The sequence below is a fragment of the Pezoporus flaviventris genome, unplaced genomic scaffold (genome assembly GCF_033815535.1).
Source record: "Pezoporus flaviventris isolate CSIRO_AGI_PZ_B2104156 unplaced genomic scaffold, CSIRO_AGI_Pfla_v1 ptg000122l, whole genome shotgun sequence".
NCBI lineage: Eukaryota > Metazoa > Chordata > Aves > Psittaciformes > Psittacidae > Pezoporus > Pezoporus flaviventris.
In genome coordinates, this window is record NW_026892670.1 from 7,708 (window position 1) to 35,706 (window position 27,999).

The window sequence follows — 27,999 nt, forward strand, 5'->3', positions numbered from 1 at the left end:
TTATCTGGTCAACGTCCTGGCGCCAAGGCCACCGTTGTGGTTGGGGCAGCGACGAAGGTGTCCGTGCGGTGGGCGGGCGAGGAGAAAGGGGAAGAGGAGGAATTGTAGGAAGAGGAAGGCGTCCGGATGCTTTGGGAAGCGCCGGGATGCTGCTGGAGGTTGAGGATGCTGTCGATGGCGCTCTGGAGATGCTCGTTGAGGGCATCGTCTTGGGGCTGTCGCTGGAGAAGCTGGCGTTATCCACTTCCAAGGATTCCGACTTCCGGCGCTTGGCCGCCGGGAACGGCGCTTCCCAATGGAGTTCCGGCCCGGCGCTTTGATCCGGAGGCTCCGGTTTGATCATCCCGTGGTAAAAGTCCTCTTCGACCTCCGCGAGCTCCTTCAGAAGGCCACTGGTGGAGTCTTCGGGCTTGCTTGGCACCAAGAGCTTGGAGCTCTCCTCCAAGCGGCTCTTCTCCGTTGGCTTCTCCCGGCTCCTATGGGAGGTGGTGATGACGCTCCGGGAGCCATCCTCAGGCTTCACGTTGCTTCCAGCCGGGATGGGGTCCACTTTGGTGCTTTTGGAGCCGGGATCGGGGCCTTTCTCCCCTAAGAAAGCATCCACGTTCTCCCTATAGGTCTTCCGGAGGGGTAAACGGCAATAGGTGACCATAGGCTTCTTGTCGCTCATTCCGACGTTCCGTGGTCAAGGGAGCCGTTCATGGTGGCTCCGGTGGCTCGGATGACCCGACACGTGCTAGGGGGTTGGTGCACGGGGTCCAGCGCCGTGTTATGGACCACTTTGCTTAAGCCAGCTTCTTGTTTGATCTTCAACTTGAGTCCAATCCTGCTCCGGGCTTCGTAGGTCTTGATGGGTGGTTTGCTTCGGGATGGAAGAGCGTCTTCATCGCCATCCAACGGAGCCGGGCTGGCTTTGGCCCAAGTGACCGATGGGGAGCCACCGCTGTGTTTGATGACCAGTTTGGTGGGGTGGACCATAGGGGTGGGCACCGGGGGGGCCTTCAGGCTCTCCGGGGTCGGGGTGGTGCTGGAGACCGAGGTGGAGGAAGAGGAGGAGGAAGAGGAGGAGGAGGAGGAGGAGGAGGAGGAGGAAGAGGAGGAGGGAACGCCGGGAGCGCGGGAAGAGGAGGAGGAGGAGGAAGAGGAGGAGACGTATTCGTCTGGAAGGGAAAAGGGGGAAGAGTCAGGAGCTCCGTTCCCATTGGGAATGCTGGGGCCTCCCGGCGGCCTTCCTGGCCCCCTCCATTCCCAAGGGAAAGGATTGGGGATCCCACCTGGTTTCTCCTTGGCCAGCTGCTTGTCGAGGGCCAACGTGGTCTTCTCCTCCTGGATGAACATGCGGTCGATCATCACCATCTCGGCTGACGGGCTGACCCTCTGCATGGGAGGCGGGGAGGAAGAGGAGGAGGAGGAGGAGGAGAAGGGTTAAGGAGAAGGATAAAGAGAAGGAGAAGGAGAAGGGAAGGAGAAGGAGAAGGGAAGGAGAAGAAGGAGAAAGAGGAGATGGAGGAGGAGGATAAGGAAGGAGAAAGGAGATTGAATAGGAGGAGAAGGATAAGGGTTAAGGAGAAGGAGAAAGAGGAGAAGAAGGATAAAGATAAGGAGATGAAGGAGAAGCAGAAGGAGGATAAGGATAAGGATAAGGATAAGAGGAGAAGAAGGAGAAAGGAGATGGAGAAGGAGGATAAGGATAAGAAGAAGGAGGAGATGGAGGATAAGGATAAGAAGGAGAAAGAGGAGAAGGAGGAGAAGGATAAAGATAAGAATAAGGAGAAAGAGAAAGAGGAGATGGATAAAGATAAGGAAAGATAAAGGTAAGAAGAAGGAGAAAGGAGATGGAGGAGGAGAAGGATAAAGATTAGGATAAGGATAAAGTATAAGGAGAAGGAGAAGGAGAAGAAAGAGGAGATGGAGGAGGAGGAGGAGAAGGAGAAGGATAAAGGTAAGGATAAGGATAAGGGTAAGGATAAGGATAAGGATAAGGATAAGGATAAGGATAAGGGTAAAGGTAAGGATAAGGGTAAGGATAAGGATAAGGGTAAGGGTTAGGATAAGGATAAGGATAAGGGTAAGGATAAGGATAAGGATAAGGATAAGGATAAGGGTAAGGATAAGGATAAGGATAAGGATAAGGATAAGGATAAGGGTAAGGGTAAGGATAAGGATAAGGATAAGGATAAGGGTAAGGATAAGGATAAGGATAAGGATAAGGATAAGGGTAAGGGTAAGGATAAGGATAAGGATAAGGGTAAGGATAAGGATAAGGATAAGGATAAGGATAAGGATAAGGATAAAGGTAAGAATAAGGGTAAGGATAAGGATAAAGGTAAGGATAAGGGTAAGGATAAGGGTAAGGATAAGGATAAGGGTAAGGATAAGGGTAAGGATAAGGGTAAGGATAAGGATAAGGATAAGGATAAGGATAAGGGTAAGGATAAGGATAAGGGTAAGGATAAAGGTAAGGATAAGGGTAAGGATAAGGGTAAGGATAAGGATAAGGGTAAGGATAAGGATAAGGATAAGGATAAGGATAAGGATAAGGGTAAGGATAAGGGTAAGGATAAGGATAAGGATAAGGATAAGGGTAAGGATAAGGATAAGGGTAAGGATAAAGGTAAGGATAAGGGTAAGGATAAGGGTAAGGATAAGGATAAAGGTAAGGATAAGGGTAAGGATAAGGGTAAGGATAAGGATAAGGATAAGGATAAGGATAAGGATAAGAGCAAACGGAGGAGGGAGAGGAACCAGAGGAGCGAAAGGAGCCAGCGGGAAGGCGGAAGAGGCGCGGGAGCAGCAGCGCTTGCACCCACCCCACACGGCCCGGCCGCCCCACGGCGCTCCCCATGGATCCGGGGCGGGGAGGGGGGGGACACCGGGAATGCCGGCGCGGGGACTCACCCGGGACTCCTCGAGCAGCAGCAGCCGGTACTTGTTGAGCATGGCCTGGGTGCGCTTGAGCAGCTGCGTGGAGACCACCTCGAACTCCTCGTCCACTGCGGGCACAAGGGGCAGAGCGCTGAGCACCCGCGCCCACCCCACTGCTGCCCTATGGCGCTACCATGGAGGAAGAGGAGGAGGAGGAAGAGAAGGGAAAGGAGAAGGGAAAGGAAGAAGAGAAGAAGGGGAAGGGAAAGAGAAAGGGAAAGAAAAGGGGAAGGGGAAGGGAAAGGAAGGGGAAAGGGGAAGGGAAGGGGAAGGGAAAGGGGAAAGAGGAGGAGGAAGAGGAGTAGAAGGGAAAGGGAAAGGGGAAGGAAAAGGGGAAGGGAAGGGAAGGGAAGGGGAAGGGAAGGGAAAGGGGAAGGAGGGGGAGGAGGAAGAGGAGGAGGAAGAGAAGAAGGCGAAGGGAAAGGGGAAGGGAAGGGGAAAGGAAGGGGAAAGGGAAGGGGAAAGGAAGGGGAAGGGAAAGGGAAGGAAAGGGAAGGAGAAAGGGAAGGGAAAGGGGAAGGGGAAAGGGGAATAGGACGGGGAAGGGGAATGGAATGGGAAGGGAGGGGAATGGGAAGGGGAAGGGAGGGGAATGGGATGGGAAGGGGAAGGGGAAGGGAAGGGGAAGGGAAAGGGGAAGGAGGGGGAGGAGGAAAAGGAGGAGGAAGAGAAGAAGGGGAAGAGAAAGAAAAGGGGAAGGGAAGAGAAGGAAGGGGAAAGGGAAGGGGAAAGGAAGGGGAAGGGGAAGGGAAGGAAGGAAGGGAAGAGAGGAAAGGGAAGGAAAGGGGAAGGGGAAAGGGGAATGGGACGGGGAAGGGGAATGGAATGGGAAAGGGAAGGGGAATGGGAAGGGAAGGGAGGGGAATGGGATGGGAAGGGGAAGGGGAAGGGAAGGGGAAGGGAAATGGGGAAGGAGGGGAGGAGAAAAGGAGGAGGAAGAGAAGAAGGGGAAGGGAAAGAAAAGGGGAAGGGAAGAGGAAAGGAAGGGGAAGGGAAGGGGAAAGGAAGGGGAAGGGGAAGGGAAGGAGAAAGGGAAGGGAAAGGGGAAGGGGAAAGGAAAGAAAAGGGGAAGGGAAGGAAAGGAAGGGAAGTGAAGGGAAAGGGGAAGGGGAAAGGGAAGGGAAAGGGGGGGGGGAGGAGGAAGAGGAGGAGGAAGAGGAGTAGAAGGGAAGGGGAAAGGAAAGGGGAAGGGGAAGGAGAAAGAGAAGCAGGAGGAGGAAGAAGCTGCCGAGGTTCCCCTTGGGCCCCCCTCCAAGCATCCACTTGAACCACTCCAGGTCCCCAAGCCCTTGGGAACGGCTGGAGCCGTGGGAGGAGCAAATCCCTATGGATTTGGGCCGAATTCCCTATGGATTCCCCCCCCTTTTACCCTTGCGGTAGTCGTGGGCCGAGGGCAGCACCCCCTGGTAGACGTGGTAGGGCAGGAGCCGCTGCAGGGCATCGTCGAAGGAGCGGAAGGCGGCCTTGTAGTCGGGATGCAGCACGGAGCCCTGGTGCTTGTGGAGCTGCTCCAGGAAACTGGAAGGAACGGGAAGAGCTGGAGGGATTCCCGGCGTTCCCGAGATGGAACGGGCATGGGGGGGATCCATGGGGAGGGACTCACCAAGCTTCTTTGCTGGGTTGGAGGGCGGGGGGTTTCTTCAGGCCCAGTTTGGTGTCGAACTGTGGGGAGGGGAAAAGATGGGATGAGGAGGGGGGGGTTGGCTGGGGGGGTGGGGGGGTCGGTGGGGTGGGATTCAGTGGGGTGGGGTTCAGTGGGGTGGGGTTCAGTGGGTGGGATTCAGTGGGGTGGGATTCAGTGGGGTGGGGTTCAGTGGGGTGGGATTCAGTGGGGTGGGGTTCAGTGGGGTGTAGTTCAGTGGGGTGGGATTCATTGGGATGGGATTCAGTGGGGTGGGGTTCAGTGGGGTGGGGTTCAGTGGGGTGGGGTTCAGTGGGATGGGATTCATTGGGGTGGGATTCAGTGGGGTGGGATTCATTGGGGTGGGATTCAGTGGGGTGGGGTTCAGTGGGGTGGGATTCAGTGGGGTGGGATTCAGTGGGGTGGGATTCATTGGGGTGGGATTCAGTGGGGTGGGGTTCAGTGGGGTGGGGTTCAGTGGGGTGGGATTCAGTGGGGTGGGATTCATTGGGGTGGGATTCAGTGGGGTGGGATTCATTGGGGTGGGATTCAGTGGGGTGGGGTTCAGTGGGGTGGGATTCAGTGGGGTGGGATTCAGTGGGGTGGGATTCATTGGGGTGGGATTCAGTGGGGTGGGGTTCAGTGGGGTGGGATTCAGTGGGGTGGGATTCATTGGGGTGGGATTCATTGGGGTGGGGTTCAGTGGGGTGGGGTTCAGTGGGGTGGGATTCAGTGGGGTGGGGTTCAGTGGGGTGGGATTCAGTGGGGAGCGATTCAGTGGGGTGGGATTCAGTGGGATGCGGGTCAGTGGAGTGGGGTTCAGTGGGGTGGGGTTCAGTGGGGTGGGATTCAGTGGGGTGGGGTTCAGTGGGGAGGGATTCAGTGGGATGCGGGTCAGTGGAGTGGGATTCAGTGGGGTGGGATTCATTGGGGTGGGGTTCAGTGGGGTGGGATTCATTGGGGTGGGATTCAGTGGGGTGGGGTTCAGTGGGGTGGGGGTCAACACAATGGGATTCACCCCTCCAAAAGATGGGGAAAAGGGGGATTGGGAAGGGGAAGGGGGATTGGGATGGGGAAGAGGGATTGGGAAGGGAGATTGGGATGGGGAAGGGGGATTGGGATGGGGAAGGGGATTGGGATGGGGAAGGGGATTGGGATGGGGAAGGGGGATTGGGATGGGGAAGGGGATTGGGATGGGGAAGGGGAATTGGGATGGAGAAGGGGATTGGGAAGGGGGATTGGGATGGGGATTGTGGAGGCAGCAAAGGGATTTAGGGATGGATCCCATGGCTCGAGGAGGGTTTGGACTGCAGGAACGCCCTGGGAATGCCTTGGGGTGAGCCAAGGGCTTTGGGGGCTGGCAAAGACCCCCCCATCCCAATGGGCCTCTGGGGGGGGGGGGGCCCGCTATGGGGCTGGGACAGCGAGGGGGCTCACCAGCGGCTGGGCGGGCAGGAGCTGCGGCATTCCCTTTCCGACCACCTGGAGCTGCAGAGGAGCCTTCCCAAGGCTGAGCACCCCGGGCTTCGGCTGTGGGGAAGGAAGGGAGGGCTGAAAGAGGGGGAGGAAGGGGGCAGTTATGGGGGGGAAAGGGTGGGGTGATGGGGGAAACCCTTGGGATAATGCAGGAAAACCTTGGGATAATGTGGGAGACACTGGGATAATGTGGGAAGCCCTTGGGATAATGTCGGAAAACCTTGGGATAACGTGGGAAAACCTTGGAATAATATGGGAAACCCTTTGGATAATGTGGGAAACCCTTGGGATAATGTGGGAAAACCTTGGGATAATGCGGGAAACCCTTGGGATAATGTGGGCAAGCCTTGGGATAATGTGGGAGACACTGGGATAATGCGGGAAAGCCTTGGAATAATGCGGGAAGCCCTTGGGATAATGTGGGAAAACCTTGGGATAATGTGGGAAACCCTTGGAATAAAGCGGGAAACCCTTTGGACAATGTGGGAAACCCTTGGGATAATGTGGGAAAACCTTGGGATAATGTGGGAAATCCTTGGGATAATGTGGGAAAACCTTGGGATAATATGGGAAAGCCTTGGAATAATATGGGAAAGCCTTGGAATAATGCGGGAAACCCTGGGAATAATGTGGGAAACCCTTGGGATAATGTGGGAAAAGCTTGGGATAATGTGGGAAACCCTTGGGATAATGTGGGAAACCCTTGGAATAATGTGGGAAACCCTTGGGATAACGTGGGAAAGCCTTGGGATAATGTGGGAAACCCTTGGAATAATGTGGGAAACCCTTGGAATAACGTGGGAAAGCCTTGGGATAATGTGGGAAAGCCTTGGAATAACGTGGGAAAGCCTTGGAATAATGTGGGAAAGCCTTGGAATAATGTGGGAAAACCTTGGGATAACGTGGGAAAACCTTGGAATAATATGGGAAACCCTTTGGATAATGTGGGAAACCCTTGGGATAATGTGGGAGACACTGGGATAATGTGGGAAACCCTTGGAATAATGCGGGAAGCCCTTGGGATAATGTGGGAAAACCCTTTGGATAATGTGGGAAACCCTTGGGATAATGTGGGAAATCCTTGGAATAAAGCGGGAAACCCTTTGGACAATGTGGGAAACCCTTGGGATAATGTGGGAAGCCCTTGGGATAATGTGGGAAACCCTTTGGATAATGTGGGAAAACCTTGGGATAATATGGGAAAGCCTTGGAATAATATGGGAAAGCCTTGGAATAATGCAGGAAACCCTGGGAATAATGTGGGAAACCCTTGGGATAATGTGGGAAAAGCTTGGGATAATGTGGGAAACCCTTGGGATAATGTGGGAAACCCTTGGAATAATGTGGGAAACCCTTGGAATAACGTGGGAAAGCCTTGGGATAATGTGGGAAACCCTTGGAATAATGTGGGAAACCCTTGGAATAACGTGGGAAAGCCTTGGGATAATGTGGGAAAGCCTTGGAATAACATGGGAAAGCCTTGGAATAATGTGGGAAAGCCTTGGAATAACGTGGGAAAGCCTTGGGATAATGCGGGAGACCCCGGAAACGCAGTGAAAAGCCATGGACACGGTTCCCTCACCTGCCCTGGCTGCTGGATGGCGAGCGGCGTTCCCGGCTTTCCCTGGGCCACGGCCCCTTTCCCAGCGGGAATCGCGGTGGAAACACTGGCAAAGGTTTTGCTCTCGGCAGGCGCCGGGGCCGTGATTCCTGGCGCAGGGAAAGCAAGAGGAAGGGTTCACGTTCCGGCAGGAGAAGGAAGGATCAGGATCCCATCCCAATGGATCCCATCCCGATGGATCCATCCCGATGGAGCCCATCCCGATGGAGCCCATCCCAATGGATCCATCCCGATGGAGCCCATCCCAATGGATCCCATCCCAAAGGATCCATCCCGATGGATCCATCCCGATGGAGCCCATCCTGATGGAGTCCATCCCAATGGATCCATCCTGATGGATCCATCCCGATGGAGCCCATCCCAATGGATCCATCCCGATGAATCCCATCCCGATGAATCCCATCCCAATGGATCCATCCCAATGGAGCCCATCCCAATGGATCCCATCCCAATGGATCCATCCTAATGGATCCATCCCGATGGAGCCCGTCCCAATGGATCCCATGCCAATGGATCCATCCCGATGGAGCCCATCTCGATGGATCCCATCCCGATGGAGCCCATCCCAATGGATCCCATCCCAATGGATCCATCCTGATGGATCCATCCCGATGGAGTCCGTCCCAATGGATCCCATGCCAATGGATCCATCCCAATGGAGCCCATCCCAATGCATCCATCTTGATGGAGCCCATCTCGATAGATCCATCCCGATGGAGCCCATCCCAATGGATCCCATCCCAATGGATCCATCCTGATGGATCCATCCCAATGGAGCCCATGCCGATGGATCCATCCCAATGGATCCCATCCCAATGGATCCCATCCCAATGGAGCCCATCCCAATGGAGCCCAGACTGATGGATCCATCCTAATGGAGCCCATCCCGATGGATCCATCCCAATGGAGCCCAGACCGATGGATCCATCCCAATGGATCCCATCCCAATGGCTCCATCCCGATGGATCCCATCCCAGCTCCCTTGCTTGCATCGCTTCAAGCCCCAACATAAAGGGGATGCGACGCTCGTGGTGCAGGATGCTCACGCACCGGGATGCTCATGGTCCAGGACCATAATACTCATGGACCATGATGCTTGTGGTCCAGGACACTTGTGCACTGGGATGCTCATGGTCCAGGATGCTCATGCACCAGGATGCTTGTGGACCATAATACTCATTGACCATGATGCTTGTGGACCATAATACTCATGGACCATGATGCTTGTGGTCCAGGACACTTGTGCACTGGGATGCTCATGGTCCAGGATGCTCGTGCACCAGGATGCTGGTGGACCATAATACTCATGGACCATGATGCTTGTGCACTGGGATGCTCATGATCCAGGATGCTCATGCACCAGGATGCTTGTGGACCATAATACTCATGGACCATGATGCTTGTGGTCCAGGACACTTGTGCACCAGGATGCTCGTGCATCAGGATGCTTGTGCACCAGGATACTTGTGCATCAGGATGCTTGTGCATCAGGATGCTTGTGCACCAGGATGCTTGTGGACCATAATACTCATGGACCATGATGCTTGTGGTCCAGGACCCTTGAGAAACAGGATGCTCATGGTCCAGGACACTGGTGTACCATAATGCTCATGTACCATGATGGTTGTGCACCAGGATGCTCATGGTGCAGGACACTGGTGTACCATGATACTCATGTACCATGATGGTTGTGCACCAGGATGCTCATGGTGCAGGACACTGGTGTACCATGATACTCATGTACCATGATGGTTGTGCACCAGGATGCTCATGGTCCAGGACACTGGTGTACCATGATGCTCATGCACCATGATGCTTGTGGTCCAGAACACTTGAGCACCAGGATGCTCATGGTGCAGGACACTGGTGTACCATGATGCTCATGTACCATGATGGTTGTGCACCAGGATGCTCATGGTGCAGGACACTGGTGTACCATGATGCTCATGCACCATGATGCTTGTGGTCCAGGACCCTCGAGCACCAGGACCCTCATGCACCTGCCCCCCCTCCCATGTGCCACCCCCCCCACACACCTGCAGTGGCCGTGGTGGTCGTGGTTGTCACCGTCACCGTCACCGGTTGCCCCGGGCCGCTCACCAGCACCGAGGGGGCCGAGGTGCCGAACGGGGCGAGCGCGGTGGGGGCCTGGCTGGCCGGGGGCTGCTTCGGCTGCAGGATGATGCCCTGTGGGGGGAGAGGCCATAAACACCGTAAAGCACCCCAAAACCACCATAAAACAACCCCAAATACAACAGAAACACCGTAAAGCACCCCAAAACCACCATGAAACACCCCAAAATCCAACAGAAACACAATAAAGCACCCCAAAAACATCATAAAACACCCCAAAATCCAACAGAAACACAATAAAGCATGCCAAAACCATCATAAACCACCCCAAAATCCAACACAAATACAATAAAGCACCCCAAAAACATCATAAACCACCCCAAAATCCAACAGAAACACAATAAAGCACCCCAAAAACATCATAAAACACCCCAAAATCCAACACAAACACAATAAAGCACCCCAAAAACATCATAAAACACCCCAAAATCCAACACACAATAAAGCACCCCAAAACCACCATAAAACACCCCAAAATCCAACAGAAACACAATAAAGCACGCCAAAACCATCATAAACCACCCCAAAATCCAACACACAATAAAGCACCCCAAAACCACCATAAAACACCCCAAAATCCAACAGAAACCACCCGCAAATCCACCAGAAACACCATAAACCACCCCAAAACACCATAAACCACCATAAAAAGCCTTAAACCACCATTAACCACCCCAAAATCCTCTATAAACCACCCCAAAATCCACCAGAAACACCATAAACCACCATACAAAGCCATAAACCACCCCAAAATCCACCAGAAACCACCCCAAAATACATCAGAAACACCATAAACCACCCCAAAATCCACCATAAACCACCCCAAAATCCACCGTAAACACCATAAACCACCCCAAAATCCACTATAAACCACCATAAACCACCCCAAAATCCTCTATAAACCACCCCAAAATCCACCAGAAACACCATAAACCACCATAAAAAGCCTTAAACCACCATAAACCACCCCAAAATCCACCATAAACACCATAAACCACCCCAAAATCCACCATAAACACCATAAACCACCCCAAAATCCACCATAAACCACCCTAAAGCACCCTAAAATCCACCCCTGGCACTGCAATCCGATGCTTTTCCCAACAGGAGAAGCCAAGAAGCTGGCACTGAGCCCCGGGCACAGGATCCCCCCCTTCCCAAACCCACATCCAAGGTGGGGGTGGTATCAAATTCCAGTCGGGAAAAGCAGCTCCGGTGCTGTCCCTGGCATTCCCAGCGTTGGGAATAGCAAATAATCCCCCCCGGATCCAGTTAATTCCTGGTACCCCACAGGCAAACAGTCCTGTCCCCCCCGCCCCCCACTTCCATTAGTGAGGCTCTGCTGTCTGGAGCGATCCCAAGAGCATCCCAATGGGAATGCCACCCCTAAGGGGGCTGGGAATGGGGCATGCCCGACGTTCTCCCAAGGGAAACCATCCCCAAGAAGAACGGGAATGAGGCGAGGAAGCGGCGCCGCGCCGCATCCCGCACGGGGTTTTGCTTCCCATTTCGCCTTCAGCATCCCGATGTCTGGAAGTCTGTGGCCACATTCCAGCCTCAACCCCACACCCCCCACTTCGATGGTGCTTATTTACCTGCTGGAACCTGTCCAGTATTGGCTTCGGTTGAGGAGCGGGATTGGGAAGAGCCGGGAGGGTTTGGAATTGGCTCGGGACCATCGGGAAGCTCCTCTGCTGCTCCGTGCTTAGGTGCAGAGCGTGGCCGGGAGCGGGGGGTTTAAGTTGGCTTTGGGTTGGGAATTGCAGCTGGAAGTGGGGGGAATGGGAATGGGGGATCTCGGCGTCGGGTTGTGGTGCCGGGAATGCCGCTTGGGGTTGGGATGGGGGCCGCAGCGGGTGCTGCCCCCCCCCCAAGGGCGAGGAGGAGGAGGAGGAAGAGGATAACTGGTTGGGAATGAGGTACAAGGGGGCTTGTGGGGTGCAGGGCCGGGCGAGCGGCTCCGAAGGGGGCCGGGAAAGGGATTGGGGTTGGGAAGGGGGTCGGGAAAGGGGTTGGGGTTGGGAAGGAGGGCGGGAGGGGATTTGGGAGAGGTGGGAAGCCGGGAGCTGCGGGGTGTCCCCAAGGGGAGGATGAGGTAGCGAAGGGGACGGGGATGCTCCAGGGAGCTTCTGCTGCAACAGAGAAGGAAAAGAGGAAGACGTTAGTGCGAGCTGAGGAAGGAATTCCGGCTCCATCGGGATCATTCCCGCTCTGAAAGCGGCTCCCTGAAGGCTCCGGGATCAGCTGGAAGCCTCGGGAATGCTGCCGGCATCACCCGGAGCTTTTACAGCTGCTTTGAGGGTGAAGCAGGGAGGGACGTACCAGGATTCCCACCAGGAATTGCGCTCCATTTCCAAACATCCCCCCCACCACCACCCCCCACCCCATCAATACATCCCGATTTCTATGGAAAAATGAAGGATTTGAAGGAGGGATCAAGGCTTTGGAATGGGAAGAGAAGGAAAAGCGGCAGCTTGAGGGTTAGTCTTGCAAGCAAGCGGGAGCAGCCGGAGCTTGGGATGCATGGAGGGATGGAGGGAGGGAGGGATGGAGGGATGGACAATGGGAAGGGGAAGGATTTTGGCCCCGCTTCGGTTGCAGCTCGCTCATTCCCGACCCCACCTCGGGAATTGGGAATTCCCAATTCCACTGGGAATTGGGCTTTGGAAGCACAAGGGGTGAACCCCCGCCATGGAGCAGAAAAGTGCCATCCAATTCCAGCTGTGGAGGGAGCATCCTGCTTCCTCCTTCCCACCCTGGTGAAACCATGGAGCTTCCATTGGTTACGTAGGGAAAAGTGGGATTGGAGGCACAGCCCTGTGCTCTTCCCACTCCACTCATTGGGAAGGCCCCGTGGAGAAAGGGGGATCCATGGACAAGGGGGATCCAGAGGAACACGGAGAGGTGGGAGGAGAACCTCATGGAGCTCAAGCAGTTCCAAGGGCAAGGGCCTGCCCATGGGGCAAGTCCAATTCCGGGAGACCGGGAATTTCTGGACACGGGATGGAGGGATGGGATGAGGAGGAACTGGATGGGCTCTTGGAAGGAAGCTCTTCCCTATGAGGGTGGTGGGACACCGGGATGGGTTGGATGGAGAAGGTCTGGATGCTCCAGCGCCATCAAGGCCAGGTTGGAGCAACCCTATGGAAGGTGCCCCTGTGGGTTGGATCTGGATGATCTCCGGCTCCTTCCCAACACCAATTCCATGATTCCCAACATCTCCGGGGGGCTGAGAGTTCCTGCAACCCCAGCAAGGTCAAAGGGGGAGCTGAAGCTTCCCACCATTGAGATGCCATGACCACCGATGAGAGCTCCTGCTCTCATCCCATTCCTCCCTCTCATAGCTCAAGCACTTCCACCGGAGGAGTTTAGGGATCAAACCCGGTATCCAAGACGTCCCCAAAGCCCTTCCCAACGCAGATGCCCACAACCACCACTGGACCCCTCCTCCCCAACCCATCCAATGGTGGGGCCCAACCACCATCACCCCTAGAGCCACCCAACTACTTGGAACACGCTCCTGGAGGTGGAAAACCACGAGGTGGGATGAACCCTGAGCTGCACACGGAGGAGAACGGGGGTGAGGGCCACCCCATCCACGAGGTTCCTCCTTCCAAAACCAAGGCACCGCCTTCAAGCCCCACTTCCAAGCCCATCGTGATGGTGGCGAAGACACCACGGCAAGGAGCACGACGCCGTTGGGAGACCGCGGTGGAAGCAAACGTCAACGGGAGCTGGAGACCACCACCGGCTTCTCCTTACCTGCTGCAGGAACATCTGCATGGAGTCCTGGTTGATGACGGCACCGGGGGCTGCTTGTCCCAGGATGATCTTCTCCGGGCTGGAAGCCAACGTGGGGCTGGCTTGGGAAGTGACGGGCGGTTGGCTTGGAGGTGCCGGCGGGACGTTGAGCTGGAGAGGAGCAGCTTGGGAGGTCTGCACCGTCAGGATGGATGCCGGCTCCGTGTTGGCCAACAGGTTGGTGCCCGTGCTTGCCTGCGCTTGCCCAAGGCCAGGGCTTTGGCTGGTGGTGGCAGCAGAAGGTTGGATGCTCACCGCTTGCCCCATGCTCTCGGTGGCGTTGAGCATGGCCACTTGGTTGGGCAAGGTCACCCCTTGGATCACCGGTTGGCTTTGGGTGCTCAAGCTGCCCGCCAAGGAGACGGGCATCTGGAAGAGGGCCGGTTGGCCCACTTGGCCAGCCTGGAGCTGGATGGGAGCCGAGAGGATGTGAGCGGTGCCGTGGGCGCTCTGCGACGTCAAGACCTGGCCTAGGTTCAGCGGGCTGGCGATGTTCTGGTTGGTGAGGAGCTGCGCCGGCAACGCTTGGTTGGTCAAGAGTTGCCCACCGGGCCCTTGGCTCGTGATGATGTGGGCTTGGCCACCAGGATGGGAAGCGGTCAAGATCTGGCCGCCCATATTGGCCTGAAGAGCCGAGAGCTGCTGCGGGAGCTGCACGGTGGAGGCGCCGGCCAGTTGGCCGGGGAGGAGGAACTGGTTCTGGCCCTGCAGCATGGCCTGAGGGACGTGTTGGGCCGGGATGACGATGCTGCTGCCCTGGTTCAACAAGTGGACGCTCATGGGTTTGCTGAGGGCTTGCTGCTGGGGTGGGGGTTGCTTGAAGACGTTGGCTGGGAGGCCTTGAGGGAAGCCCGAGAGGACCACGTTCTGCCCCGGTTTGCTGGCCATGAAGGTGAGGTTCTGTTGGGCCTTCTGCTGCTGGAGGGCGGCTTCGTTCTGGATGGTCAAAGTGGTGTTGTTGGAAGCAAAGGGCTTGGGGGTGATCTGGTAGAGCTTCTGCTGGAGGACGCCGGCAGGTTTGGGTTGGATGGGGGTCGGCGTCCTATGGATGATGACGTTCTGGGCTTGCACCAAAGGGCTGCTCAGGTTGGAGGTGACGGTGAGAGGTTGGGAGCCTTGAGTGCCGGCGACGCTTCCGAACATGGAATTGCCATTGAGCGTCGTGGTGGCCACCGTGGGCAGGTTCTTCTGGATGACGAGACCGGCACCTTGAGGAGAGACCCCCGTTGAGGCCAGGGTGACCTGTTGCTGCTCGGGTGCTGGTTGGGTGATGTAGCTCCCGACGGGCATGGTGGCCACTTGGGACGGTTGGACCTGCTTGGCGATGATCTGCTGCGCCGACTGGTTGATGGCCATCACTTGCTGCCCCACCACTTGGATGGGCCCGATGCCCAAGGTCCCGCTGGGGCTGCCGTTGGGCAAGCCTTGAAGGTTGGAGATGGGTTGGATGGTGACGTTCCCCAACCCGACCTGCTGCAGGAAGGGCTGGACGCTGATGGCCTTGTTGACCACGTCGGCCCCCACCGACTGCTGCACCAGCGCTTGGTGGGTGAGCACCGTGGGTTGCTGCAGCCCGATGAGGTCGGCCCCACCGGAGAAGATCTGGGGGGTGCCGTCGGACGTCGCCTGCACCACGGGTTGGAGGGTGGGGAGCTGGAAGGAGCCCAGGTCCAGCTCAGCTTCTGCTTCCAGGGTCTGCTCGGTGATGTTGGCCTCTTGGAGGCTCTGCTGGAGGATGTCGCAGGGCTGGTCCGCGTTGGCCAGGTTGGCCCCGGTGCTGGATGGGGACCCCAAGATGTCATCTTCTAAGAAGTCCAGGTCCACGCTGGCCGCTGGTTGGTTCTGCTCCGTGCTGAGGTGGTTCCCAGAGGCCTCCTGGACGTGGAGCTAAGAGAGAAGGCGGCGCTGAACTCAAGCATGGGGAGATGCCTTCAACCCGCATCCACCACCCCTTGAATGGGCATCTCCCATCCAAGGAGAAACCAACCCCTTCCTCATGGAGGGGGAGGGGATAGGAAGAAGACACCCCCCCCCCCCAAGCGAATGGAAGAGCTCCAGGAAGCCAAATTGGGATCCCATTTGGGAAGCAGGGTTGGGAATGCCACCGGGAGCTGGTGGGAATCCAGCCCAAGCGGCGAGCGGAGGGGAAGGGAATGGAAGCGGCGCAGGGGTGAGGAATAAAGGGAAGAGCCACATTAACCATTAATCATTATTAATTAATTAATCATTAATAATTAATGATTAAGTCAAGATTTCTCATAATTGGGAATGAAGAAATTAAAGGGGGAACCAAAAACTCGGGAATTTCATGCAAAATAACCCAAATCTGGGGGGAAAAGCCCCAAAAAGAGGACTTGGAACCTCATTGTTTCCTTAGGGAATAATCCCATTCCCAGCAAAATAACGATAGGAGATGACCACCCCCCCCTACATGAAAGGGAACATTCCTAAAGGGAATACTGTGTCCATGGAAGTACATACCCCAGCACCTTCAAAGAAGGAGCTGGCTGCATCTCCGGTGTTGTCCAGGAGATCATCACTGTCAATCTGCAATGGGAAAAGATGGGATTTATTCTCCTGGGAGAAAAGATGGATCCCAAAATGAGGAAAACTATGGGAAAAAATGGCTCAATGTGGATGTGTGGGAAGCACCAAGCGCTTCCCAGCTCCGGATCAGCTCCAAGTGATCCCAAATCCCTCCAAGAGGTGCCAGAACGTTGGTTGGGCTCCCCCCCAGGTCCTAAAAACTCCAAGGATCCTGGATTTGGGAATGACTTTGGAAAATCCCCTTGTTTGAAGGAAGGAAAACTCCCTTTACAAAGGGAGGCTGGTGGGGAAAGGTTTGGGAATGAGCCTGGGGAAGACAGGGTTTGGGAATGGATTGCGAAGGGGTTGGGAAAAGGGTTGGGAATGGATTGAGAAGGGTTTGGGGAATGGTTTGGGGTGCATCTGGGCAGGGGTTGGGCAATTCCAAGTTTGGGAATGGAGTGGGGTTGGGAATGGAAATTCCATCTCTCACCTTTTCAGATCCATGGAGGAAGTCGTTCAAGGCCTGAGGATCGCTGTAAAACAAGACACCACATGGACACGGGGCCACGCTTCCAGCCCCACTTCCCAGCAACTTCCTGGATCACCATAAATCCCATTGGACCATCCGCTGACCAACAGTTTGGCATCATCTTAACGTGTAGAGATCCCCAAAAGCCCTTATTTTATGGCAAAAGAGTGGAGAAATGAGATCGATCCGTGTTGGAAGTGGCTCAAGGGATGAGTGGAGCCTCCTCCTCATGGCATGGAGCCACGAAAACCTCCAGGCCAGGAAGCAAATCCCATCAATGCAGGAGGGATTTTGGGATCTGGGGATGACTTTAGGCCTCTGGGGATGTGCCTATGGACCAAGGGGGGTGGAATTCCCATCCCATTCCATACGGGAAGCTGAGGGAGCTACTCACCAGATTACATCTAGCAGGCACCGGCCGTCTTCATCATCCATGTCAACTGCAAAGAGCAAAGGCACCAACGTTACATCCCGTGGGATTCCCTCATCCCAAACACCCCATCCCAGTGCCCAACCAAGCCCCAGCCTCCTCTGGGGTCACTCAACCCATCTCCACTTGGATTCCATCACCAGTTCTCCCAGTTGCATCCATAGAATCCAAACTGGAATGCCCGGGCCTTGGTTTCACCCACATGGACCCACACCATGGTCCTGAATCCTCCAGGATCTGGATCCAGCCACATCCCAGCACCCCCAGGCCCATCTTATGGTTTGATCCCACAGTTTTCCCTATGGCCAAAGCATTTGGAAGCGTTTTCCCTAGGGAAGGTGGGACTGAAGGTGGAATTCCATAAGCTGAGGGCTGGACCCATCAATGCAAGTCAAGGAAGTGGAGAACCTCATTGAAGCTCCACTCGGATGAAGATCCTGCCTTTGGACAACCCAACTTCCATTGCAATTATGTTCAGGATAAGCCATGGAATTCCATGGATAACGGGAACGGTGAAAGCTCCAAGGCTGGAGAATTCTGCTCCCATGAACAGTTTCCTGCTCCCAATTCCCAGACTATCCCATTAGGAAAACTGAACCACAGACAAGGAGACGGCACCGGGAAAGGGAACGGGGTTTAGGAATTCCAGCCCACAGGATGTGGGTGCGGTAACAGCAACAGGGGCCCTTGGGATAATCCTCAGGGATAAAGATTGGAATGCGGGGGGTGTGACAGCAACTTTGGGATCAGTCTTGGGAAGCTGAGGCCATCCCATAGCACCCGGAGACAAGGAGCTTCCCGGCTCCAGGAGTGAATCCAAAGCCCAAATTCCCTTTGGAAAGGGGCTTCCAAGCCCAGAGGGGGTTCATGGAGACCCAACTGGAACCTCCACCATTCCATGATCATGGAAGAGCCAATGAGGGCACTCAAGTGATGGACCCACAGCACATCATTGGGAATCCATCCCACCTGGAGCAGCTCCCAGAGCTCAACCAGCTCCTGCTCCTGGGGCAATTCCAAGGCCAAGGAGAAGGGATGGAGCAGCCCCGAGGAGAGGGATTTGGGATGCTGGGTGAGGAGAAGCTGCATGGGAGCCACCAACAGCCCGTTGTGTCCTATGGGAGCTCCCCACTGTGTCCTATGGGATCTCCCCACTGTGTCCTATGGGAGCTCCCCATTGCATCCTATGGGAGCTCCCCACTGTGTCCTATGGGAGCTTCCCATTGTGTCCTATGGGAGCTCCCCACTGTGTCCTATGGGAGCTCCCCACTGTGTCCTATGGGAACTCCCCACTGTGTCCTATGGGAACTTCCCACTGTGTCCTATGGGAACTTCCCACTGTGTCCTATGGGAGCTCCCCACTGCGTCCTATGGGAGCTCCCCGTTGTGTCCTATGGGATCTCCCCCCTGTGTCCTATGGGAGCTCCCCACTGCATCCTATGGGAGCTCCCCATTGTGTCCTATGGGAGCTCCCCACTGTGTCCTATGGGAGCTTCCCATTGTGTCCTATGGGAGCTCCCCACTGTGTCCTATGGGAGCTCCCCGTTGTCTCCTATGGGAGCTCCCCACTGTGTCCTATGGGAGCTCCCCACTGTGTCCTATGGGAACTTCCCACTGTGTCCTATGGGAGCTCCCCACTGCGTCCTATGGGAGCTCCCCGTTGTGTCCTATGGGATCTCCCCCCTGTGTCCTATGGGAGCTCCCCATTGCATCCTATGGGAGCTCCCCATTGTGTCCTATGGGAGCTCCCCACTGTGTCCTATGGGAGCTCCCCACTGTGTCCTATGGGAGCTCCCCGTTGTCTCCTATGGGAGCTCCCCACTGTGTCCTATGGGAGCACTGGGACCAGTTTTGGGCTTCCCAACATCAGGAGACCTGGAGAGGGGCTTTGGACACGGGATGGATGGGATGGGATGAGGAGATGATGGAGGAGCTGGATGGGCTCTTGGGATGAAGCTCTTCCGATGAGGATGGGTTGGATGGAGCAGGTTGGGATGCTCCATCCCTGGCCGTGCCCAAGGAGCAGCCTGCCCTATGGCCAGTGTCCCTGTGGGTTGGATCTGGATGATTCCAGCTCCTTCCCATCCCAACCCATCCCAGCATTCCTCAGGCTTACCGAGGCCATGGATAAAAGCACCCAAGAAGCCACCAAAGCCCAAGAGCACCAGCAGAAGCCTCCATTTCTCTTCCCATTCCCATTATCCCAACATCCAGACTCATTCCAGGTCCAAGGATGTGCAGCTGCTATTCCAGAGAGGGGGGAAAAATGGGAATTCCCTGGTTTTTGACAGCTCCGGGTGGCACCAAAGGGCATCAGCATCACTCAAGCATGGAATGACAAGAACAAGGGAATAGGGAATTCCCGGTATTCCCTTCTTTTTTCCAGCATCCCGATAAATAACGCAAAAGAAGGATGAGAAGGACAAACCTCCCAACAACAAAGGCATCTTCCAGCAGGGAAAAAAAAACTGGGAATTCCCATTTCCCTGCAGAAGGAAGCTGGGAATTCCCATTTCCCGCTTGAGGGATGGGCAGAGTCATCAGGAATCCCACCGGGAATCCCACCAGGAATGGAGGAAATCTCCATTTCAGTGCGGGAATGCTGCAGCCTCAACTTCTCCCACTGGGATTGAAGGGAAGGATCCCTTTGGAAACCCATCCCAACACTCACATTCCGATGGAAACAACACACCCCACAGCCCATTCCAGAAACTGGGAGCTGTATGAGGGATAAGCAGCGCCGGGGTCTGTTTCCCTTCCAAAAGGATCCCGCTGGATTTGGGAATTCCAGGCTATTCCAAACCACTAAAGCTCAAATCCGGGCTCCCACATCCCGCTGGTCTCCCGATGGGATTTACTTCCATGCCTCCATCCCGACAATTCCATCAATCCTCCTAGCACCATCACAACATCACCAAAGCAGGGATCAGGTTATACACGGAATTCCTCTTTGGAATAACCCTCATTGACACAGGCTAAGAGGAAAGCGCTTGTATCCAATGGAACATCCCGGTTTTCCAGGCCTGGGAGGTGAGGGAATGGATCCGGAACAGGGAAAACCATCACCTCATCCGGGAGATCCAGAAACAGGGAATAGCAAGAGGGATAAACTCTGGAATACAAGACAGAGCTCCATAGGGACGCACAAATCCATCGCTGCACTCAAACCTGAACCGGCATTCCCAGCTGCTGGAATTCCTTAAGCCCACTCTTCTCCCTGGGCTATTCCTCCTCACCAATGACTCTCTTATTCCTGAATTATTCCAGCTGCAAGGATTTTCCCTCTTCCGGGACAAACTGGAACCATAAGGATTGGAAAGGAGCCACTTAAAAGAGGCTGAAGGTGGGAATTCCATGGGATCAAGATGCCCTGAAGAGACGGGAATCGCTTCCCAAAGAGGCGCTTCCCTATAAACCCAGCTCCGGTTGCACATCCCGGGAATGGTTTGGGCCATGCCTAGAACAAAACGCCCCCAACTCCTCGGGATGTTGGGAATATTGCACCCATTTGACAGCTGGAAGATTCCAGCCCTGAGGAATTCTGCCTTGATAACACGAATGGAATTCAGGAATCCCGACCCCAGTTTGTTACAGGGAGGATTCCTAAAGGAAAACACTGTCTCCAGCTGCTCCTCCTCCATTCCCATTGGCATTCCCACATCCTGGCATCACCGTCATCCCAGCTTCTTATTCCTCACGGCAGCGAGGAGCTGAGGTTTGGCACTTCCAGCCCGTTGGATCCCATCCATAGGGATGGAAAGACGGACACCGCCTATCCCTGCTCCGAGAGAAGCCACATTCCCTTTAGGAATTCCTCCTCGGTTTGTAGGGCAGCAGGAAAAGGCTTTGGGATGCATCCATTCCCTCAAAATCACTTCCAGGCTCGCATTCCCTTGGGAGGAGGAAGCCAACGGGAAGCAAAGCACTGGATTTCCAAGTGGAAAACCCTTGTTGTGCCGAGGAGGAATGGGATTCCCGGGCTGGAAACGTCATTCCCGGTTCAGCAGGAAACTGAGGAGCAGCTCCCAGTGGTTTTCCAGCCGTAATTCCTGGGTTTGGGATGAGAGCAGTGGTTTTCCAGCAGGGAAAACCGGAGTCTGGAGGAATTCCTTTTTCCCACTGCGGAATTCCAAGTTCTTGGCGTGCAAGGGGAGGGATCGGGAAAGGAAACGGCAGGAAGAAAGAAGAGGAAAAAGGAGGAATGTGCCCAAATCCAGGCGGGAAAGGGGGGGGAAGCTGCCAATCCCGTGGCCAAAACGCCAGGACTGGGAAGGCGTTGGGAATCACATCCCTTTTGCTATGGAATTCCAGCGGGAAGCACCCCCTCCGGATGGGAATTCAGCCAGGAGCGCATCCATATGGATGGGAGACAACACGCTCCTATGGGCTCCATTCACTTACTCCATGGATACAACACATTCCTATGGGCTCCATTCACTTACTCCAAGGATACAACACGTTCCTATGGGCTCCACTCACTTACTCCAAGGATACAACACGCTCCTATGGGCTCCATTCACTTACTCCATGGATACAACACGTTCCTATGGGCTCCATTCACTTACTCCATGGATACAACACGTTCCTATGGGCTCCATTCACTTACTCCATGGATACAACACGTTCCTATGGGCTCCATTCACTTACTCCATGGATACAACACGTTCCTATGGGCTCCATTCACTTACTCCATGGATACAACACGTTCCTATGGGCTCCATTCACTTACTCCATGGATACAACACGTTCCTATGGGCTCCATTCACTTACTCCATGGATACAACACGTTCCTATGGGCTCCATTCACTTACTCCAAGGATACAACACAGGCCTATGGGCTCCATTCACTTACTCCATGGATACAACACATTCCTATGGGCTCCATTCACTTACTCCATGGATACAACACATTCCTATGGGCTCCATTCACTTACTCCATGGATACAACACGTTCCTATGGGCTCCATTCACTTACTCCATGGATACAACACGTTCCTATGGGCTCCATTCACTTACTCCATGGATACAACACGTTCCTATGGGCTCCACTCACTTACTCCATGGATACAACACGTTCCTATGGGCTCCATTCACTTACTCCATGGATACAACACGTTCCTATGGGCTCCATTCACTTACTCCATGGATACAACACGTTCCTATGGGCTCCATTCACTTACTCCAAGGATACAACAGAGGCCTACGGGCTCCATTCACTTACTCCATGGATACAACACGTTCCTATGGGCTCCATTCACTTACTCCATGGACACAACACGTTCCTATGGGCTCCATTCACTTACTCCATGGATACAACATGCTCCTATGGGCTCCATTCACTTACTCCACGGATACAACACGTTCCTATGGGCTCCATTCACTTACTCCATGGATACAACACGTTCCTATGGGCTCCATTCACTTACTCCAAGGATACAACACGCTCCTATGGGCTCCATTCACTTACTCCAAGGATACAACACGCTCCTATGGGCTCCATTCACTTACTCCATGGATACAACACGTTCCTATGGGCTCCACTCACTTACTCCATGGATACAACACGTTCCTATGGGCTCCATTCACTTACTCCAAGGATACAACACGTTCCTATGGGCTCCATTCACTTACTCCATGGATACAACACGTTCCTATGGGCTCCATTCACTTACTCCATGGATACAACACAGGCCTATGGGCTCCATTCACTTACTCCATGGATACAACACGTTCCTATGGGCTCCATTCACTTACTCCATGGATACAACACGTTCCTAGGGCTCCATTCACTTACTCCACGGATACAACACGTTCCTATGGGCTCCATTCACTTACTCCACGGATACAACACGTTCCTATGGGCTCCATTCACTTACTCCATGGATACAACACGCTCCTATGGGCTCCATTCACTTACTCCATGGATACAACACGTTCCTATGGGCTCCATTCACTTACTCCATGGATACAACACGTTCCTATGGGCTCCATTCACTTACTCCAAGGATACAACACGTTCCTACGGGCTCCATTCACTTACTCCATGGATACAACACGTTCCTATGGGCTCCATTCACTTACTCCATGGATACAACACAGGCCTATGGGCTCCATTCACTTACTCCAAGGATACAACAGAGGCCTACGGGCTCCATTCACTTACTCCATGGATACAACACATTCCTATGGGCTCCATTCACTTACTCCATTGATACAACACAGGCCTATGGGCTCCATTTACTTACTCCATGGATACAACACGTTCCTATGGGCTCCATTCACTTACTCAGGGGATAATAGCAGGAATCACGGGGCTAATAGCAGGAATAACGGTGCTAATAGTGGTAATAATGGTGCTAATAGTAGGAATAACGGTGCTAACAGCGGGAATAACGGTGCTAATAGTAGAAATAACGGTGCTAATAGTGGGAATAATGGTACTAATAGTAGGAATAGCGGTGGTAATAGTGTGTGTAACGGTGCTAATAGTAGGAATAACGGTGCTAATAGTGGGAATAACGGTACTAATAGTAGGAATAACGGTGGTAATAGTGGGAATAACGGTACTAATAGTAGGAATAACGGTGGTAATAGTGGGAATAACAGTACTAATAGTAGGAATAACAGTGGTAATAGTGGGAATAACAGTACTAATAGTAGGAATAACGGTGCTAATAATAGGAATAATGGTGCTAATAGTGGGAATAATGGTCATAATGTACTAATAATGATGCTAATACTGCTACTAGCAATGAACTACTGGTAGTTATGATGAAAATACTACTGATAATGATGAAAATACTACTAACAATGATGGAAATACTACTAATAATGGTGGAAATACTAATAACAACAATGGAAATAGTGGTAATAATGCTGATAATACTGCTAATAGTGATGAAAATACTACTAATAATGATGAAAATACTGGTAATAGCAGTGCAAATACTGGTAATAATGAAAACACTGCCAATAAAGGTGGAAATACTGCTAATAATGATGCTAATATGGCCAATAGCAATGGAAATACTGCTAATAGTGACAAAACACTGGTTGTAAGGATGGAAATACAGCTAATAATGATGGAAATACTGCTAATAGCAATGGAAATAGTAGTGATAACAACGAAAACACTGATAACAGTGATGATAAAACTGCTGATAATGATGGGAATATCGCTAATAATGATGGGAATACTGCTAATAGTGATAACAACACTGGTTATAGCGATGGAAATACAGCTAATAATGATGGAAATACTGCTAATAACGATGGAAATACTGCTAATAACGATGGAAACACTGCTAATAGTGATAAAAACACTAGCTATAAGGATGGAAATACGGCTAATAATGATGGAAATACTGCTAATAGTGATAAAAACACTAGCTATAAGGATGGAAATACGGCTAATAACGATGGAAATACTGCTAATAATGATGCTAATACCGCTCATAGTGATGGAAACACTGCTCATAGTGATAACAACACTGGTCATAAGGACAGAAATACTGCTAATAATGATGTAAATATTGCTAATAGTGACGGAAACACTGCTAATAATGATGGAAATACTGCTAATAGTGATAAAAACACTAGCTATAAGGATGGAAATATGGCTAATAATGATGGAAATACTGCTAATATTGATAAAAACACTAGCTATAAGGATGGAAATATGGCTAATAACGATGGAAATACTGCTAATAATGATGCTAATACTGCTCATAGTGATGGAAACACTGCTCATAGTGATAACAACACTGGTCATAAGGACAGAAATACTGCTAATAATGATGTAAATATTGCTAATAGTGACGGAAACACTGCTAATAACGATGGAAATACTGCTAATAGTGATAAAAACACTAGCTATAAGGAAGGAAATATGGCTAATAATGATGGAAATACTGCTAATATTGATAAAAACAGCTATAAGGATGGAAATATGGCTAATAACGATGGAAATACTGCTAATAATGATGCTAATACTGCTCATAGTGATAACAACACTGGTCATAAGGACAGAAATACTGCTAATAATGATGTAAATATTGCTAATAGTGACGGAAACACTGCTAATAACGATGGGAATGCTGCTAATAGTGATAACAACACTGGTTATAACGATGGAAATACAGCTAATAACGATGGGAATACTGCTAATAACGATGGGAATACTGTTAATAGTGATAAAAACACTAGCTATAAGGATGGAAATACGGCTAATAACGATGGAAATACTGCTAATAATGATGCTAATACTGCTAATAGTGACGGAAACACTGCTAATAGTGATAAAAATACTGGTTATAAGGATAGAAATACTGCTAATAATGATGTAAATATAGCTAATAGTGACGGAAACACTGCTAATAACAATAGGAATACTGCTAATAACGATGGGAATACTGCTAATAGTGATAACAACACTCGTTAGAGAGATGGAAATACTTCTAACAGCAATGGAAATACCGGTGATAACAACGAAAATACTGCTAATAGTGATGCAAATACTGCTTATAATGATGAAAATGCTGCTAATAATGAGGGAACTACTACTACTACTGATGAAAATACTCCTAATAACGATGCAGATACACCTAACAATGCTAAAATATTGCTAATAATGCTGCAAATACTGCTAATAACACTGCAGATACTGCTAATAATGATGTAAATACTCCTAATAATGATGTAAATACTCCTAATAATGATGGAAACACTCCTAATAATGAGGTAAATACTCCTAATAATGATGTAAATACTCCTAATAATGATGTAAATACTCCTAATAATGATGGAAATACTCCTAATAATGATGTAAATACTCCAAATAACGATGGAAATCCTGCAAATAATGCTGCAAATACTGCTAATAACGACGCAAATACTCCCAATAATGCTGCAAATACTGCTAATAATGCTGCAAAAACTGCTAACAATGCTGCAAATACTGCTAATAACGATGTCAATACTGCCAATAATGATGCAAACACAGCCACTACCGATAATAACGCCGACGACAGCGATAAGGACATTAATAACAGCTCATAACTAATAAATAACAGCTAATAAACCCAAAGATCAGCCCAATCCTTGATGCTCCTTTCCCCATCCCACCGGGATGCCAAAGCCTGGCGCTGCCTCAGTTTCCCTTGGGATCCAGGAATCCCAACTGGATGGGCACAACCGAAGCCAGGCGGCATTCCAAGAGGGAAAAACCCACTACAAATGGAGGTGGGGGGGGGGGGGGGATACAGGGAATGACTGCGAGCAAACGAGAGGGAAAACCGCCGGGGATTTGGGAATGACGGAGCCGGGATTATCCATGGGGAAAGGTGGGATACCTGGCAGCGGAGCAGGGGAAATGACAACTAGAAGAAGGGTTTGAGGAGCAGCCAATGTCCTTTATTCAGCTCGGGGTTGGGGGGGGGGGGGGATTTAAGCATCCCAAAAAGCCACGTCGATCCCAAAAATCCCACCCAGGAGCAAGCCATTCCCATGATCGGGAATGGCTCCGTTTGGCACTGCTAGGCCGGAGCGCGGCATTCCCGGTTTTCCAGTGGCACCCCGGTAACGGGGGGGGGGGGGGTGTTAATCCCGATCTTCTGCTTCCCACCCGTGTGCATCCCATGGGAAGAGGAGGAGCGGGATTGGGGGGGGGGCACCCAACCGTTCACACCCCCCTTTCCTTATCGTTATGCTCCTCCAGGATAAGGCGCTTCCCGGTGGGATACGGGTGGGAAGTGGCAGGGGGAGTGGGGTGGAATAAGGGGGGATTTTGGGGTTGGAATAAGAGGGGAGTTAGGTTGGAATAAGGGGGGGTTAGGTTGGAGAAAGGGGGAATTTAGGTTGGAATTGGGGGGATTTTAGGTTGGAATAGGGGGGCTTTGGGTTGGAATAAAGGGGGGGTTAGGATGGAATGGGGGGGTTGGGTTGGAATAGGGTTTTAGGTTGGAATAAGGGGGGGGTTAGGTTGGAATAGGGGGGATTTAGGTTGGAATAAGGGGGGGTTTAGGATGGAATAGGGGGGTTGTAGGATGGAATAAGGGGGGGTTAGGTTGGAGTAAGAGGGATTTTAGGTTGGAAAAAGGGGTGTTAGGTTGGAATAAGGGGGACTTTAGGTTGGAATAAGGATGATTTTGGGTTGGAATAAGGGGGACTTTAGGTTGGAATAAGGACGATTTTGGGTTGGAATAAGGGGGGGTTAGGCTGGAATAAGGATGATTTTGGGTTGGAATAAGGGGGGGGTTAGGTTGGAATAAGAATGATTTTGGGTTGGAATAAGGATGATTTTAGGTTGGAATAAGGATGATTTTAGGTTGGAATAAGGATGATTTTGGGTTGGAATAAGGATGATTTTGGGTTGGAATACGGGGATTTCGGGTTGGAATAGTGGGGTTTTGGGTTGAAACAGTGTGATTTTGGGTTCGGGAAGAGGGTGGGGGGGGGTAGGGGGGGGGGCACCCACACAACCATGCCCGCCCCGGGAGGAAGAGGCCGGTCCGGTAGCGGGAGGAAAGGAGGAGCGGGATGGAGGTGAAGGAGGAGGAGGAGGAGGAGAAGGAAAGAGGGGGGGGGGGGTGTTGAAGCGGCGGGGCCGGGCCTCAGGGGCTGAGGCTCGGAGGGTGCTTGGGGAGAGGCGCAAGGAGCGGGGAGCGACGGCGGCGGCGGCGGCGTTGTCCGGGCCGGGGGGGAAGCGGCTCCGGTGGCCTCGGCCTCGGTTAAAGCGATTTAAGGCGAAATCGCTGCATTGTGAGGGACTCACCGTGGTGTCTGAGCAGCGCCCGGCGCGGGGTCTCCCGGACATCCCCGCACGGGCGGCGCACGCAAGGACCCCGCCGGGCACCGACACTTAGAGGTTCAACGCGGTGCCTGATCCCAGCGCCGTTGGAGAGATGAAGGGAAGGGGAGGCAGGCGCGGTACGGGG

General features: G+C 52.7%; 1 protein-coding gene across 1 annotated transcript; it reads right to left on the bottom strand.

Annotated features, from left to right (window-relative positions):
• LOC133282388 (BRD4-interacting chromatin-remodeling complex-associated protein-like) lies at positions 1-27,999 on the bottom strand. The gene is given in 17 exon segments (XM_061478405.1): positions 1-47; positions 50-217; positions 220-675; positions 678-1,160; positions 1,275-1,377; positions 2,899-2,993; positions 4,295-4,443; positions 4,529-4,587; positions 5,969-6,076; positions 7,605-7,732; positions 9,680-9,830; positions 11,372-11,908; positions 13,539-15,464; positions 16,059-16,124; positions 16,597-16,639; positions 17,030-17,075; positions 27,837-27,999. Coding segments are annotated over 16 exon segments (4,560 nt in total). The 5' UTR covers positions 17,071-17,075; positions 27,837-27,999.